Genomic DNA, 16,837 nt, shown 5'->3' with positions numbered 1-16,837 from the left:
GAGCAACGCAAAAGCGGCTCATGCAATCGAGAGGTTCAACGGCCCGTAATCCAATCAAAAGGATGTTCAACATTTAAGATTGATAGGAAGAACAAGAACTACAATCAAACGGAGATGGCATCCTTGTATTATATATATAGAGTCAGTCCATTTAAATGATATGTTTAATTAATTTCTATCTTGCTATTTAAAATTGATTGATAACAAATATTTATTAGTGTTCGCCTTTAGTTTTCAAAAGATAAACTAAAGATAAAACATGAAAAATAACTATATTCAAACTTAAATAGTAACTCTATTTTAGTTAGCAACGCTTTAGATGGTTAAACATGCCATGTTGGTGTGTAAAGTTTCACCAGACGCTCGTTTATACGCTGAAGCGGTCTAGCATTTGTATTTGATTGCTGCAGCAATGAAAGAAACAAAGAATTATGTATTAGACTTTATCACTATACTTTCTTATAAATTAAATTGCATCTCCGTTACATCACATCGCACTTTCTAATACTAGCTAAGTAAGATTAGAATTACGAAATTAAAACAGAAAATTAGAGACACTCACATCGTGTACAGCCACGCGAAGCAACTCCAATTGTTTTATTGTCACAGTCCTCATCTGCAAGTAAAACCAAATCGAGAAAGGAGATTTATATAAATGAGGCATTACAATATCCAACCATTATGGATAGGAACAAGAGCTGGTTAACAAAATCCAAATAAACAAACGCATAGAGAATACAAAAACTAAATTAATATTAAAATATAATATATAGATTACCAGCGATTATTTAAGGACGAAAAATAAAATAAACTAGTAATTTACCTCTTTGGAAATAGACCAGATAACATTTTCAGAACACGGAGGAGTTGTAAGTGATCCTAAATATCTATAGTAGAGTCTTGATTCAAAATTGACTCTTATTGGATCAACCATTCTGATATATTCCTCGGACTCATGTGTATCAGTTATCCTCTTCAATTGACTTTCCAACTAATCAATAAAAACAAAATATTGAATTCATATTAATATTTTAAAAAAGTACAGTAATTTTATAAAGTCAATGGTTGATTTAAAAGATAAGATATAGGAAGGTTGAAATTGCAATACCGAAAGGAGAAAAGAGTCAGGTCTTCCTAATTTGTAAAGGAAAGCCACAACAGCGATGCGTCCATCTTTGCTCTCATGAACCACATGTTCCTCGAGAACAAACCTATGAGCATTATTCAATCATTGCATGCTATTAGAATCGAATAAGCCCTCCATAAATTTTATTTTGTTGCAAAAGCAATATCGGATGTTGGATATGAAAAAACATCATAAAACTGTATTCCTAAAATTTACAGTTATTTAAATTCTTCGCTTTAGACGGACGTGGAAATGGTGTATTTATATAAATTCTCTGATTTCTTAGTCTTGAATAAACGTTTAACAGTAAGATATCAATTTTGACACTATTAAATATGCATGCTAGAACAAAAATAAATGTATAAGAGTAGAGATACCTTCTGCCACCAATCGTGTGTTCGGAAGGGGTGTGCCAATGAATCTGTTGAAGTTGATATGCAGTACCATTAATCACTATACCTAAACCTGCATTTCCTCCTTCAAATTTCAACTGCCATGTTAACAAGAAGAAGAAAAAAATTATAAATTGTAAATACGACTTAAAAATGAAAAATACTATAGTGGAAAAGGTAATAGTTGATTTACCATGATATCATGGCCTCGGTTCTTGATGGTGGCATTGTAAGGTAAGTAGTGGCTACGAAGAGATCCAAGATTATGATCAATTAAGACTCTTTTGGCCGTAAGATCAATCGGAGACTGCATTTTGCCGTTTCCACACATTTCCCATTCTGGCTTTAGTGTTCCCCAATTCTCTGGCCCCTTCTCTCCGTTCTTCTCATAGCTAAATTCTGTTTCGTCCTCTATATTTTTTGTTTGTGTACGAATAAAAACGATGTGCCTATATTAGTCTTTTATTTTAGTTTACAAGTCGCTTTGGGCTTAATATACGAGACCCTTCTTTGGATTTTTAATCCAAAATTTGGTGGGCTAGAATCTTTTTAATCTAAAGTCGGTTTCTTCTTGTTTTCAATACAAAAACTTTTCAACGTAAGCAATACTGATAAACGTTTAAAGATGATTAAGAACAATATTATAGCTTACCAACTTCTCCATGACCTGGTTGAGTCGAAACACTGGTAATCGAGACGAAGATAAAGAAAAATAAGCATCCAATTGATGATATCTTCATTTTCGTATGCTAAGTTTACGGGGAGAAATGAAAGAAGGTTAAAATTTTTGGTTGAGCTAAATTCTTATGGAAAAACTTCAAGGATATGATGATCAGACAATTGTATTTAAGCTATTTTATTTCTCTCAGTCAAGAAAACAAATCTTTCGTGCCTTAATTTGTTTCTAGTTTCCTTTAATTTTAACTAGTTTTCTTTATGTTTCTTTTTTATGGTAATCATTTTATAAAACTATCTAATTCTATAAGAGGGAAGGAGATCTTTGTGTGTAACAGTAGCACAAATTACATCGGTTACCCAAAAAAAGAAAAAAACATTAGCAACAATTAATTCCGAGATACTATCTTGGTGTGATTCATCCAATAAGTTGAGTGATTCTCAAGACAGATTGATATATACAGTAGTTATATAATTCACTGGGTTGTAGTGTCAAAGATTTACTAGATTCTAACGTGTGTTAATGAATTATATAACTTTAAATTCTACTTCTTATCAAAAAAAGAAAAATTGTCTATATTTTTAAACTTTAGATAGATACGAAATACCCTAATAACACTAAATCTAGTTAATTAGACAATTAGCCTCGTAAGGTAAGTAACAGTTGTGAAGATTCTAATTTGAAGTTTTGATCCATCAATTACTTCGTAAACATAAATTGTGAGGGGAACAAATCAACATAAACAGAGACTGCTAAAGTAATAAAACAAAAACATTCTATAATTTCAAAGTGAAACTACGATCCGATTTCAAACCGTGAGTACTCTGTTTCACTCTCATACCACCTGGCTTTGACATTTCGGAATAGTTCCTTTTTGTAAAAATATCAAACTTCGAAAAATAATTATTATAAATCTATTAAAATAATGAAAAATATTACACTAAATAAAAGCACCAAGCAAGGCATCTCATCTCAACTCTGAAGATATGGACATACACATCTAAATCTTAATCGGTCAGTTTGAGAAAGATGCGTGTATCAAACAGCTGAGTGACCATAAAGATTTCCCAAAACTCTTTATTTACATGTATGTATATACTTTGCATAAATGTATCTTCTTAGATATATTTTAGGGTCCTTTTCTATTTGTTTCATGCGTTCTTTTACCAGCAGTCATTGCAAGAACACACACCGTCTCTGAAATGGTGGAACCGAGCTCTGTCCCTGGCAATAATCTCCCTTCTGTAAATCTTGGAAATAAGCTTTGTAGCCTCATGACAATTTCTGCAAATTCTTAGATTCTTCACTATCGTAAGTTTAGTCCCAGGTTTCGTACTGATCAACCCAAATGCAATAGCTAGCTTCTCGCTGTGATGCCTGAGTGCTCCTTCTTTCCATTCTTCTTCAATCTCCTGCAAGACTTCAGAAGTGTCCGGAACAAACCCGGCTTTCTCCAGTAACACCTCCATTTCTTCTAACATTCCGTAGATTTCTCTGTTCCGTGGATGGACTTTATCCCCAATGATGAACTCATGAACCTCAGAATTTATTTCGATAGAGCTGCCACCGGGAACTTTCCTCATACCTTTATTATTGAGGAGCGCTCGTATTTTTGCTACTTTGTTCCATTCTCCTGCTGTTGCATAGATGTTAGATAGAAGTACATAAGAACCTGGGTTTTCTGGTTCAACCTTCATGAGGTTTTGTGCAAATGATTCCGCCAGTTCAAGATTCCCATGCGTCTTGCAAGCTTTGAGAAGGGAGCACCAAATCACTCCATCGGGCTCCATTGGCATCGTGTTTATCATTTCTTTTGCCTCATTGAATAGACCCGAATGACCCAAAAGATCAATCATGCAGCCGTAGTGCTCTAGTTTCGGAGTTATATTGTAGTCCTGTGTCATTGATCTGAAAATACGGCGTCCAAGGTCTAACATACCCGAGTGGCTACAAGCAGAGAGCAAACCAACAAAGGTGATACCGTCTGGTTCAATCCCATTCTTTCTCATTCTTGAGAAAAGATCGAATGCTGCATTGGCTCTCCCGTGCATCGCAAACCCAAATATCATTGCGTTCCAAGACGACAAGCTTCTATGGAGCATACTGTTGAACACTTGGTGTGCTGCCTCTATGTCTCCACATTTAGCATACATGTCGATGAGGCTAGTCCGGAGAGAAGAAGCATTTGTAACACCCTTTAATTTCTTGGCAATATACACATGAATCCATCTTCCAATATCGATGGCTCCAAGGTGTGCACAAGCAGGAAGAATACTTAGCATCGTCACATCGTTTGGACTTTCATTTGATCTCAGCATTTCTTGAAACAACAGCAATGCTTCTTTGTAAAGACTCATGTGTGTGTAACCACCAATCAAGGTATTCCAAGAAACTACATCCTTGTACGACATTCCCTCGAACAGACCACATGCTGTCGCCACTTCACCACATTTTGAATACAAATCGATGAGAGCATTAACAATCTTGAGATTTGAACCGAACCCATGATCATCAATCCATGAATGTACCTGACGACCCAATTCAATACTCCCAGACTGAGCACAAGCAGAAAGTACAGTGACCATTGTACTCTCGTCTGGACTAACGTTCGACTTCATCATATCTTCAAACAATTCGAACGCTTCTTTATAGTAACCGGTTTCGACATACCCTGAAATCATTGCATTCCATGACACTACGTCTTTATCTGGAATTTCATCAAACATCTTCTGGGCACTTTGCGTATAGCCTCTGGATGCATAACCGGTGATCAAAGCTGTGTAGGAAACCACATCTCGGTGAGAACTTCTATCGAACACCTGTTGCGCGTCTTCTAATCTCCCGTTTTGAGCGTACATGGAGATCAGAGAAGTGTGTACGTAGAGATCTAGACCATACCCGAATTTCAGAACGTGCCCGTGGATCTGTTGCCCTTCCCTTAAAGTATTCGATTTTGCACAAGATTTCAAGAGAAACGGGAACGTGTAGGAATTAGGAAGAAGCCCAAGTGAAATCATGGAAACATAAAGCTTGAGAGATGAAACGGGGTCCGAACTCAACGCGTGCCCTCGAAGCATTGTGTTCCAAATCAGCTGGTTCGGCTCCTGAATCGTCTCGAAAACAGAGATCGCATAAGTAAGGCCTTCAAAGTGTGGAGAGAGAACGCAGAGCTCAATAAGCTTGCTGAGAGCGTAATTGGTGTTGTGGAGGCCGGTTTTGATCATCTGAGCGTGGATTTTGCGTAGAGATTTGAGAGTTTTGCAATTGAGGAGAAGAGAAAGAGAAGTGTGGCTTCGGATAATGTCGTAGGGAGGATCGGAAGAAGAAGGAAGGAAATGGAATGTGTGACAAGAGGGAACGGTGAGAGGATGATACGAGAGCATCATGCTTGCTTCTTATCGCGTCTAACGGATATTTTAGCTACCCGCCAAAAATGATCGGCTTCAGTGATTGTACTTCCATCGCTCCATAGAATCAAGTCTCCAACGCGAGGAATCGAGCATTTTCCCTAAGTCCTCAGCAGCAAGAAACCTCTAGTGATCTTCTTCAACAGTGCTTCTCTCTGGGATAATCTCTCTGCGAAACTGATTGCTTCTGAAGCTGTCCTTCTCGATCAACAATGGTCGTTTCATCTGCTTCTAAAAATGCATGGGCCTTATTGGGTTTTTTACAAGTACGTGTGCTCATATTGGGTATCATATTGGGCCAGATTAACAAATCAGTAGAATGGGCTTTTTGTATGTGATGCTTAATCGGCACTCTTGCTAATGAAAACGAAATTCACCCGCCACATTTACTTTCCCAGTGACAAAATGATTTTTTGGGCGAGGGATCTTAAGAAAAAACAACTGCCATTGTGTTTATACGAATGTTTTTGTTTTTTTTCAATTTCTTATTATAATATCCTTTGTAAAGTTTAAACTGTAAACGGTACAACAAAAAATAACGAAATGTTAACAGCAGTAAGATTAGGGTAAAACATAAATATATATCGGCCTTTATATCAAATGCAATACAATTAACATAAATTAGATGATACGATAAATTGATACACACACATCAAAACAGCATAATTAAGAATGGTAAATGGCGAAACCATCATTTTAGTGTATAAATCTATATGAAGAATTAAAGATTTGTAAGAACTTGTAATGCCTAATTAATTAAACCATTGGTCTGTATAAGTGAACCACGCGCTTGTTGATTGGTTGAACCGGCCTCGCATTCGAATTTGCACCCTGTTAAAGATAGTATTATTAAAAACTAGGTGAATATCCGCACGTTACGTGCGGATTTATCTTTTTAAATTTTTCGATTTTTTTTGTTATATTTTTATAAAAGTTAATATAATCATCACTTATTATTTACTTACTTGTTAATATTTTATTCTAAATTTTTTTAAAAATATTAATTTAAATATATTGAATATTATTTAATAATTTAAAATTATATTAAAATTAATACATATCATTCAATATTTTTAATTAGTTATATCATAAATTTTTGTTTGACATTTACACAAATATTAATTAATAGTCAATTAATAAAAAAAATTAAAATCTTAATCATCATTTTATTTACTACTTGTTAGTATTTTATTATAAATAATCTTAAAAATTAATTTTAACATCTTGAATATTATTAAATAATCAACAGTTATATAAAAATTAAATATATATCTATCAATATTTTTAATTAGTTATAACATAAATTTTTGTTTAACATTAATATAAATGTTAGTTAATACAATCTTTTTCATATTCTTTAAGTGCTTATATAAATGTTAGTTAATACAAACTTTTCATATTTTTTAAATAGTTTAAAATTTAATATTAAAATTTATTATTTAAAATTTAGTTGACAGGTATCAACTTCTCCAAATACTGATGTGTCAAGCATATGGAGAAAGTTGATTGTCTTTTATATATAAGATGATGAAGAGGAGTGAATAATTCGCGCAACAAAACATCATCGTCTTAATTATCTTCATTCTTCCCTAATACCATAAGTAATCATAATTCCGTAACGATATGCAGTCGAGATTATATGAGATTTATGATGTTTCTAGTAATTTTATAAAAATGCATTACGTTGACATGGGAACTGAATCAACTGATGATGAGAAAAACTTACATCGTGTACAGCCACGCGGAGAAGCCTCACTTGTTTTCTCGTCACGGTCCTAACCTGAAAAATCGAAGAAAAATATTTCTCTAAGCCTACACTACGCAGTTTAAGAGCAATTAACATAGCAACAAAATGAAGTTTTAAATAAATAAAAAACACCTTTCTAACGACGCTCCAAGTAACGTTCTGGGTACAAGGAGGAGTGGTAAGTGAACCAATATATCGGTAATATTTTCTGCTTCCGATCTTAATTTGTTTGGGATCAATCATCCCTACATTTTTCTCTGCCTCCTCCATATTGGTAATGGCCTCTAGTTCCTTCTCCAACTAGCACAAATCCAAAAATTAAGAATAGCTAAATCAATTTATATCGTTGATAATTAATAATACAAAAGCATGCAATCAATAATACTAGCTATTACTCCGATCTGATAAAAGCATGGAGTAAGTGTTTATATGTGTACCGATCTGATAAAAGTATCTGCTCTTCCGATCTTGTACAAAACAGTCACAACAGCCATTCTCCCCTTCTTGCCTTCGTGCACCATATGCAGCTCAAGTGCAAACCTGATTTGTAAGTTATAAGTTTTATATTACACATATCCAAGAGTCCGATGTGTATCGACTGAATTTTATTATTTTGTTATACTTTAGATATTATTGAATTGTTGCTCAGAGATAATTTATTTCTTTTCTTTTTATTTGTCTCCAGTATTTTCTTCTGCCTCAAAACCATTTTACAACTATTGATATCAGACATCCAAGACTTTTGGTGCAATCGTATTTCTTAAAATGAATTGGTTACCTTCTTCCGTTGATTGTATGCTCAGAGGGAGAATGCCAGTGAAGCTGTTGGAGTTCATATTGAAAACCATTCATCTTAATACTTCCTGCTCCATCTTCAAATTTTAGCTGCAACCATATTAACAGATAAAAATTGGTTTAGTAAAGTTTAATCACAACTACATTTATTGGTAGAAACACAGAGCTCAATGGCTTAGTTGCTACAATCTAGCTAGGTCTGAGTACGTTTATATATAAACTCAAGAAAATCAATGAAAAGCTATATGCTTGAACAGATGGTATTTTATATATACATACCATAATGTCATGACCTCTATTCTTGAGAGTGGCATTGGAAGGTCTATAGTCTCTATTAAGCCTTCCAAGATGAGAAACAGTGTTAACTCTCTCGTTCATTAGATCAATTGGAGATTGAATGTCTCCTTTTCCACACATTTCCCATTCCGATTTAAGTTTGCCCCATCTCTCTGGCCCCTTCTCATCGTTCTTCTTGTAGTTAAACTCGTGTTCGTCCTCTACATCACCAATATATCGTTTTTTTAACGATTGTCATAAACCCTAATTTTGTATCAATTATATAAATAGAGAAGTTCAAAGATAACGTACCAACTTCTCCATGGCTTGAAGCAGCACTCGAAATCGAAACAATGGTGAAAAAAATTGAGAACATAACAAAGAAGATGTATCGGATTGATGAGTTCTCCATCTTTGTGTTTGTCTTGTTGAAGAGGGAAATAGAAGAGAGTTGGCTTTTTAAGCTTTAGATTCTAAGAAAAGTTATTAATGATATAAATACTTATCAAGGCAGAGGATTTTGTACGAATATGTTAAAGCGTTGGGTTATTAATCCACAAGACTTCCTATGCTCTCTATTCCTTCCAGACGGCATCTTTGACTATTTTGGAAAATATGTTTTTATTTAGATTGGGAACAAAAGGCAGGTGTGAATCAAAGCCTAATTCATCACCAAATCTGTACCATTTCCAATTTTTTTAAAATACACAGTGGGATTTATTGTGTTCATTCCTATATGTCAATGATTTTCAAGAATGTGGCACCATTTTTTTTTACTTTTGAAATAATGAAGAAACAATTTCTCATCTGAATCATTAATTGCCTTATTCAGCAGACCTTACAGGTTTTTTTAGTAAAGTAATTATTATTAAGAATTCAATGCATCCGATGTAAAAATGACAAAAGGAATTTTCAATTGCTAATCATGATATCAGAAACCTTGACTCATTGTCAAATTTCAGTGCTGATGTATAATAAATCAAAAACTTTGACATGAGATCTTCTTAATAATTAATAAAACTATTATCTTTATAATTAAGCAGTACACGGAAAAATAGTTTTGTGGTAATCTAACATGAAAATTATGTACATATAATACTAAACCTAACTAAACCCTAAAATTAAACACATAATACTAAAACCTATATAATATATATACTCTAAAATCTTAAACACTAAGCCTTCATCTCCCAAGCCTAAATCTTTAACCCTGAATGACTAGGGCAAAATAATTCACTCCTTCAATTCTAAAAGATTGAACCTAATTCTGAGTTTTTGTTGGTTTTTATTTCCAATTATCCGTAAATCTAAAAAAAAAGGTAAAGTACAAAAAGTGGAAAGTAAGAATTGTAAGAAAAGGAATTTTGTACAAATAAATGTAAAACATTTGCTAAGGAATTAAAGATATACTGTATCAATTTTTAGTTAGACTGATTTTATAACTCACTTTCATAAATTTTCTTAATTATTTATAATTTATAATAATTTATCTGCTAATTCATGTTAACACGACAGAGAATATCTAACTTCATTGAAAGAAGAACAAACACGAAGAAAAACTGATGAAAAAATACGTTTCGTCGTTTCCCAATGTAAAACCAATACCTGAAAACAACATTTTGAAGTACTGTAACGTTACTTTCCTGCGTACGACCAAATCGCATCAGGAGAGGAACACTTTCTGAAATTTTCAGACCATTAGTCTAAAAAGTAATTATGTAGAGTGGTTGTGGCTAAAAGGCTAAAATTTCACTATGTTTTAAATATTTTATAAAAAAATAGAAATTTCACCATCTGGATTCCACAAGGTCAAAGAACCGTTTCACCTTACCCTATATTATAATTTACTGAATGTTGAAGTGATGATCCTTTGAATATCATGGTCGTATCATCTAGAAACCATATATTCTTAGTTAATTTTCATAATAATAAATATACGAGTTTGTGCCCTTCTTTTTTGAAACCCTCCCACCATATATAAGATAATGTACAAATTAAATAGATATTTCATAAATATACATCATGTTGTTGTGAGATTAGTCGTTGATATATATCATCCATTTTATGGACTGATTTTAAAATTTGATCTTAGCATCCGTATAGAGAGTCTAGAGTCTAGACTAGACACCGCCCAGGCCAACTTAGTATTTGTTCAATTTTTTTCTTAATCAAGAGCTCTTTAATTTTTGAGGTTCTTCGTGGGCCTAATCTTATTACTAGCCCATACTGTACTGTGTTATTAATTAACTTGGAAGAGTGACTAATCTTATAATTAGCCCATACCCGAAATTAGTGAAGCCTTCCTTGCTCAATATAGCTGCTGTGGGAGTTATTAAAACTTTAACTCTTATTCGTTTTGGAAATAGTCTTATTCTAGTTTTAAGTTGAAAACAAAAATTCTAATCATGTAATTTTTATTAATTTTGTACGTTTTATTAACGATAGTTGTTGGATTATTGATATGATTTATATTTGTTACTATGTCTATATATATTATAGTTTTTATACAAAGGGAAAAAGATCCACCACATATAAACGTCCGCATACTACCTAACGGCTAACTCGTAACGTATTTGAAAACACTGATCATATAAGCAATACTAAATTAGAAAGTACTTTTCTAATTTATAAAGTTAATAGCTACACTTAGCTGATTAAATCTAAAATTAGTTAAACAGTAGTAGTAGTAGTTTTCTATATTTGATAGTCAGCGAGAACGTCTATATCTGAAATGTGAAAAATTATACGAAAAGTCTTATTGTACGTCATCATCAAATATCTGAATCATTGAGTTGCCAGCAATGTTTGATAAGCCGGGCAGACCACGTTGCAGGTCAATGGAGCCACTATTAGTTATCACAATATATTAAATCAAGGTCTCTCCACCAGCCCAAGCGCTAATTAGGAAATGTCTGAAATATTAGTTTATTTGAGTTGCGACAGCGTCTAATTGAAATTATGTGTCCATATGCAAGTTGTGTATGCCCAAGACAAAAGACAACTAAACGTCGATAATGTAGTTAATAGATGGATAAGCCCAATAATTCTAAATTAGGAAAATATTTTTTTTAAAAAAAGATGTGTACCCTATTGTTTTCAATGTTGAATTTATAACCACTGTTAAAATAATAATTGGTGCTAAGACGCTTGACTCAAGCATTGCAATTTTGCGCTATAGCAATGCATGCAAATATGTAGTTCTTTTTTTAAAAAAATATATATATATATGCCTCAATTCGGATTTTGAAGCCACAATTATTATATAAAACTTAGGTGTAATAGTTTTACTAGCACAATTTTATCTTCAATTATGTTTAAAAGGTATTATGTTTAAAAGTTTCATTAAGAAATTGATAATTTTGCAATATGAGATAGTGGAATCGTGATGTTGCGTAAGAATCAAGGAATCAATATTTCGCTTTATACTTATGAAGTCTAAATTTTGTGTCGACAAGTTACTGATTTTTGCATGAGAAACACAAAATCAAGATTTGTGTTGGAAATGTGGAAATGCAATCTTTATTAGGGAAAAAAAACTGTGAAAATACAATTTAGCTTCAAATTCGTGATTTTTGTTTAAACCTTAATATTCCATGAGAGTCGTGAAATCTAAACGTCTTCAATGAATGTAGTTTACAAATTAAGTGGTTCTTGACAAATAAGTAAAACATAATCATAAAAATCATGCGGTTTGAGGACTATAGCATTTTTCTCAAAAAAGTATGTTCTTAGGATATCTGTGTGGTTTTAGTTGAATTATTTTGACGGAACAAAAGGAAGAAATTATTGTTTATAAAATTATAAAGGGACGTCGTTTTATTATACTGTTAATTAATTTTAGATTATTAATAAATAAAATGTATATCATTATATAAACCATTATTTTTAGTTTTTGTAAACTCATACTTTTTGTGTAAATTTTATGTAAGTTTTTTGTCGACAATATGATGTATGATTATGCAGTTATAATTTAATTAATTAGTTTTCATTAATTAATTTAAAACAACAAAAATAGACCAGCAAAAAGAAAGTTAATTTTACTCGCAATAATACATTATTAATCATTAATGATATGATTAATTACAGTACATGGATAGTCATTGTATTGTAGTATTCCCTTGTCTTACATTGTATTATTTAGCGAAAGTAGTACACATGTTACTTAATAACTACTTTAAATGTGTCATTAAAAAAACAAAACAAAACTACTTAAATGTGCTGAGCTCATCAAAAAAGTTAGACATTTTGAGTTTTCACATTTCGACAACGAATTTATGTTTGTTTCTCATATCCCAACTTGTTGGAAAAGTGACACGTCAGCAAGATTGATTGATAAGCACTCAGTCATTTGACGTTTTCAGAAACCCATTTGGCGACATAACCACAGTTTGCTCAACTGGCCTGACGTCACGGCGCGGAGAGTACGGAAACTGCGTGCACACACATTTCGCATTTAAGATTTTGATTATACGCATATCTACATATCAATACACCGTGTAATATTTACATGATACATGCACCGAAGAGTTCTTTCTTTCTTTCTTTGTCAACCTTTGTTTGGTATTAACTGCTATGAACTTTTGGGAAGATTCAGATTCACTAGCTATAGATATGTTTTCTATAGCAAAATCTATATCAATTTTTAATTTGTATTTTAGTATAAATATTTCACAATATTAACAGGATTATTTCTGTAAAAATGGGTATCATCACCAATCACCAATTCATCGTCACTTAAATACACCCACACACAAATAAATGTTTAGACATATTATAAACCTTTTTAGTCACGATTGACATCAATAATGTGTTTTTCCATTGTTCAACGATAGCAAAATTTATATAGAAAATGATGTATATGAATCATTATAAACTTTTTGTTGTTGTTTTTGTGAAAGTCATGCAATCGTAAGCAATTTGAAGAGACAACTAATGTGCAGCTAAGGCCACTCTAAATTCGGCCGTCCAGGAGATCAATTAATTTATCCACTAAACGATCATATTTTCCTTTTTTGGATACTATTCAGCGTAGGTAATGACAACGATTACCCTCCAAGACTAGGTGATTGTACAATATCTCTCAAGACATATCTTCCTTACGTGCCCTAGATGACAACTAATGATGCCAATGTAAATAAAAAATAATTAGTGATCCGGTTTGGCCAAGTAGGGCCGGATTAGACCAGTTATACTCGGCTCTCCAACTGGACCATATATAACAAATCCAACTATAGCCCCATAAAATCTAGCAAATCCATACTCGGGACCAACTGAACCAGCCACTATGTTTAGTTCCACGCGATTTGATGGACAGAAGTTTTCATTGTACTTATTATAACACAACCATATATCACCATTAGGAAGGGTAGAGCGGTAATTTAGAAGGAAAAAGGCAACCTTTGGGATAAGCGAGAGACTAGGAAGATGCGTGCGGCGAAAATGGATTCCTCAAAAGAATATTTTTAAATTGTTAGTTAACCGTTGAGAATCTCCAAAGAATGCTTTTGTGAAATTGTCAACGCTATAGGAATCCTATATAACCCCTGGTGAAATATCTCCAAACATATCAATCAAAAAACTTGAATCAAATCTCAAACTTGTAAAGGAACTTCTAATTAAAAATGGGTGATTCTACAGGTGAGCCGGGAAGCTCCATGCATGGAGTGACCGGTAGAGAACAAAGTTTTGCTTTCTCGGTAGCTTCACCGATTGTCTCAACCGACAAGACGGCCAAGTTCGACCTGCCGGTGGACACGGAGCATAAGGCAACAGTTTTCAAACTCTTCTCCTTCGCAAATCCTCACATGAGAACGTTCCACCTCTCGTGGGTCTCTTTCTCTACATGTTTTGTCTCGACATTTGCGGCTGCACCACTTGTCCCCATCATCCGGGAGAACCTAAACCTAACAAAACAAGACATCGGAAACGCCGGAGTTGCGTCCGTCTCGGGGAGTATCTTTTCTAGGCTGGTTATGGGAGCCGTGTGTGATCTCTTGGGTCCTCGTTACGCCTGTGCCTTCCTTGTGATGCTTTCTGCGCCAACGGTGTTCTCGATGAGCTTCGTGGACGGAGCCGCAGGGTTCATAACCGTGAGGTTCATGATTGGTTTCTGCCTGGCGACATTTGTGTCTTGTCAGTACTGGATGAGCACTATGTTCAATAGTAAGATCATCGGTCTGGTAAATGGGACAGCCGCCGGATGGGGAAACATGGGCGGTGGCATAACGCAATTGCTCATGCCGGTTGTCTATGAAATTATAAGGCGTTGTGGCTCCACAGCTTTCACTGCCTGGAGAATAGCCTTCTTTGTCCCCGGTTGGTTGCACATCATCATGGGTTTCTTTGTGCTCACGCTAGGTCAAGATCTCCCAGATGGAAACCGAAGTGCCTTGGAGAAAAAGGGAGAAGTTGCTAAAGACAAATTCGGAAAGGTACTTATCTATCTATCTATCAATATATATATATATATATGATATACATGTCATAATAATTCATGTTACCTAGATGGATGGATCAAAATTTTAACTCGTGATTTTGTATAAATGGTGTAGATTTTGTGGTATGCCGTCACAAACTACAGGACTTGGATCTTCGTTCTTCTCTATGGATACTCCATGGGAGTTGAGTTGACCACTGATAATGTTATCGCCGAGTACTTCTTTGACAGGTTTGTTATCTATATCTGTTGACAATAGAAGAAAAAACGTTTAAATATACTAGTACTTACGAATATCAAAGACTAAACATATATTTACATGGATTGTTCAGGTTTCACATGAAGCTCCACACAGCCGGAATTATCGCAGCATCTTTCGGGATGGCCAACTTCTTCGCTCGTCCAGCAGGAGGCTATGCATCTGACATTGCAGCCAAATACTTTGGGATGAGAGGAAGGTTGTGGGCGTTGTGGATCATTCAGACGGCCGGTGGTCTCTTCTGTGTGTGGCTTGGCCGCGCCAACACCCTCGTCACTGCCATTGTAGCCATGATCCTCTTCTCTTTAGGTGCACAGGCCGCTTGCGGAGCCACCTTTGCAATCGTTCCCTTTGTCTCCCGGCGAGCCCTTGGCATCATCTCGGGTTTAACTGGGGCTGGAGGAAACTTTGGGTCAGGACTCACACAGCTCATCTTCTTCTCGACCTCAACGTTCACAACTGAAGAAGGGCTAACGTGGATGGGAGTGATGATAGCTGCTTGCACGTTGCCTGTAGCCTTTATCCACTTTCCTCAGTGGGGAAGCATGTTCTTGCCTCCTTCCAAGGATCCAATCAAAGGTACGGAGGAGCACTATTATGCCTCCGAGTGGAATGAGCAGGAGAAGCAGAAGAACATGCATCAAGGAAGTCTCCGGTTTGCCGAGAATGCCAAGTCGGAGGGCGGTCGCCGGGTACGCTCTGCTGCTTCGCCGCCTGAGAACACACCCAACAATGTTTGATCATATATACAAGTGGTGAAAGATGGCCGCAGATAATTATGTGTCCCACAGTGAAAAAAAATGCAGATGTTATAATTTCTTGGAGAACGTTATTTATTATGTATCTATCTTGCGCTCACTAAAGAAACCTTTCTTTTTTTCGAATTCAATTCAAGAAATCTTTTTCTAATCAAATTATCCATCTATCAAGATATTTGAATATTTTGCCTATATCATTAACGTGTGATAAGATTGGAACTGGCATACCCCTTGGTTCAATTCATTATAAAATTACACCACTTAGAATATATTTTACCAACGAAAGTCTCTAACTCTCGACACATGCCCCCAACATAATCGTGGCTCGATGTTTTGCCTAAAAACGGAATTTAATTACCACCAAAAACATGATTTTTTTTTTGTAAAAAAAAACGTGATTTAAGATTTACTACTAATAGACAAATCTTAATCTCTCGTCAAAAATACGATTTTTCATTAGAAGCTCGATTCCATCATTTTTTCCCATAAATGATTCATTGATTTCATGTCAAAAAACGTGGTTCAGTGATTTATTTATCAAAATACAGTTCAATATTAATGAACTCATAGAGTCAATATATGCATTTCAAAATTTATAGATCACAGGAAGAACATAAATTATAAACTTACCGACCAAGGATCAAAATCTCTATCTCGAAACTCAGATTTCGATCTCGTGTGGATATGTAACGCTAGACGTAGCGCCTGCAAAAGACTAACGTGTACTGCTTTATACACCTTGGAATGACCCACACATAAAACATGCTGATTTTCCAATCTTGTCACATCAATTTGATAAGATCCGAAGCTCAGTAATTAGATCTAGTAGCACATCAGATTCCAAATTTCTCCATGTTAGGTATGTCAAAACCCATAAACACCACTCAATCCAAATCTGAAACACATGGTTCGAACCTAGATAAAACGGTTTGGATTAGGGTGTCTTTTTGGAATTAGAACGACGT

General features: G+C 34.5%; 4 protein-coding genes across 4 annotated transcripts; 1 reads left to right on the top strand and 3 right to left on the bottom strand.

Annotated features, from left to right (window-relative positions):
- Nucleotides 1-185: 185 nt before the first annotated feature.
- Nucleotides 186-2,314, bottom strand: LOC18994067 (alpha carbonic anhydrase 5). The gene is made up of 7 exons (XM_006417670.2): nucleotides 2,171-2,314; nucleotides 1,712-1,929; nucleotides 1,504-1,616; nucleotides 1,109-1,211; nucleotides 824-991; nucleotides 563-616; nucleotides 186-404 (listed from the first exon to the last, which is right to left on the bottom strand). The coding sequence occupies exons 1-7, from the start codon at nucleotides 2,256-2,258 to the stop codon at nucleotides 324-326; spliced, it is 825 nt and encodes a 274-aa protein (XP_006417733.1). The 5' UTR covers nucleotides 2,259-2,314; the 3' UTR covers nucleotides 186-323.
- Nucleotides 2,315-3,129: 815 nt separating this feature from the next.
- On the bottom strand, nucleotides 3,130-5,777 carry LOC18994066 (pentatricopeptide repeat-containing protein At1g08070, chloroplastic). Its single transcript, XM_006417669.2, has one exon. The coding sequence runs from the start codon at nucleotides 5,578-5,580 to the stop codon at nucleotides 3,358-3,360; it is 2,223 nt and encodes a 740-aa protein (XP_006417732.1). The 5' UTR covers nucleotides 5,581-5,777; the 3' UTR covers nucleotides 3,130-3,357.
- A 580-nt stretch (nucleotides 5,778-6,357) lies between these two features.
- On the bottom strand, nucleotides 6,358-8,831 carry LOC18994065 (alpha carbonic anhydrase 7). Its single transcript, XM_006417668.2, has 7 exons — nucleotides 8,732-8,831; nucleotides 8,423-8,640; nucleotides 8,127-8,233; nucleotides 7,786-7,888; nucleotides 7,481-7,648; nucleotides 7,328-7,381; nucleotides 6,358-6,432 (listed from the first exon to the last, which is right to left on the bottom strand). The coding sequence occupies exons 1-7, from the start codon at nucleotides 8,829-8,831 to the stop codon at nucleotides 6,358-6,360; spliced, it is 825 nt and encodes a 274-aa protein (XP_006417731.2).
- Nucleotides 8,832-14,040: 5,209 nt separating this feature from the next.
- On the top strand, nucleotides 14,041-15,994 carry LOC18994064 (high-affinity nitrate transporter 2.1). The gene is made up of 3 exons (XM_006417667.2): nucleotides 14,041-14,850; nucleotides 14,971-15,086; nucleotides 15,188-15,994. Exons 1-3 carry the CDS (start codon nucleotides 14,041-14,043, stop codon nucleotides 15,852-15,854), a joined length of 1,593 nt encoding a protein of 530 aa, XP_006417730.1. The 3' UTR covers nucleotides 15,855-15,994.
- Nucleotides 15,995-16,837: the final 843 nt, after the last annotated feature.

Source organism: Eutrema salsugineum, unplaced genomic scaffold (genome assembly GCF_000478725.1).
Source record: "Eutrema salsugineum unplaced genomic scaffold, Eutsalg1_0 scaffold_5, whole genome shotgun sequence".
NCBI classification, from domain to species: Eukaryota; Viridiplantae; Streptophyta; class Magnoliopsida; order Brassicales; family Brassicaceae; genus Eutrema; species Eutrema salsugineum.
This window is presented reverse-complemented; position numbering and strand designations above follow the sequence as displayed.

Coding starts and splice junctions, on each gene's coding strand:
- LOC18994067 (XM_006417670.2), bottom strand. CDS start 2,258: ATGAAGATATCATCAATTGGATGCTTATTTTTCTTTATCTTCGTCTCG. Junction 1,930..2,170: donor ACCAGGTCATGGAGAAGTTG/GTAAGCTATAAT, acceptor CAAAAAATATAG/AGGACGAAACAGAATTTAGC. Junction 617..823: donor TCTGGTCTATTTCCAAAGAG/GTAAATTACTAG, acceptor TTTTACTTGCAG/ATGAGGACTGTGACAATAAA.
- LOC18994066 (XM_006417669.2), bottom strand. CDS start 5,580: ATGATGCTCTCGTATCATCCTCTCACCGTTCCCTCTTGTCACACATTC.
- LOC18994065 (XM_006417668.2), bottom strand. CDS start 8,831: ATGGAGAACTCATCAATCCGATACATCTTCTTTGTTATGTTCTCAATT. Junction 7,649..7,785: donor CAGATACTTTTATCAGATCG/GTACACATATAA, acceptor GATTTGTGCTAG/TTGGAGAAGGAACTAGAGGC. Junction 6,433..7,327: donor TCCGCGTGGCTGTACACGAT/GTAAGTTTTTCT, acceptor TATCTTTAACAG/GGTGCAAATTCGAATGCGAG.
- LOC18994064 (XM_006417667.2), top strand. CDS start 14,041: ATGGGTGATTCTACAGGTGAGCCGGGAAGCTCCATGCATGGAGTGACC. Junction 14,851..14,970: donor CTAAAGACAAATTCGGAAAG/GTACTTATCTAT, acceptor TAAATGGTGTAG/ATTTTGTGGTATGCCGTCAC. Junction 15,087..15,187: donor GCCGAGTACTTCTTTGACAG/GTTTGTTATCTA, acceptor TGGATTGTTCAG/GTTTCACATGAAGCTCCACA.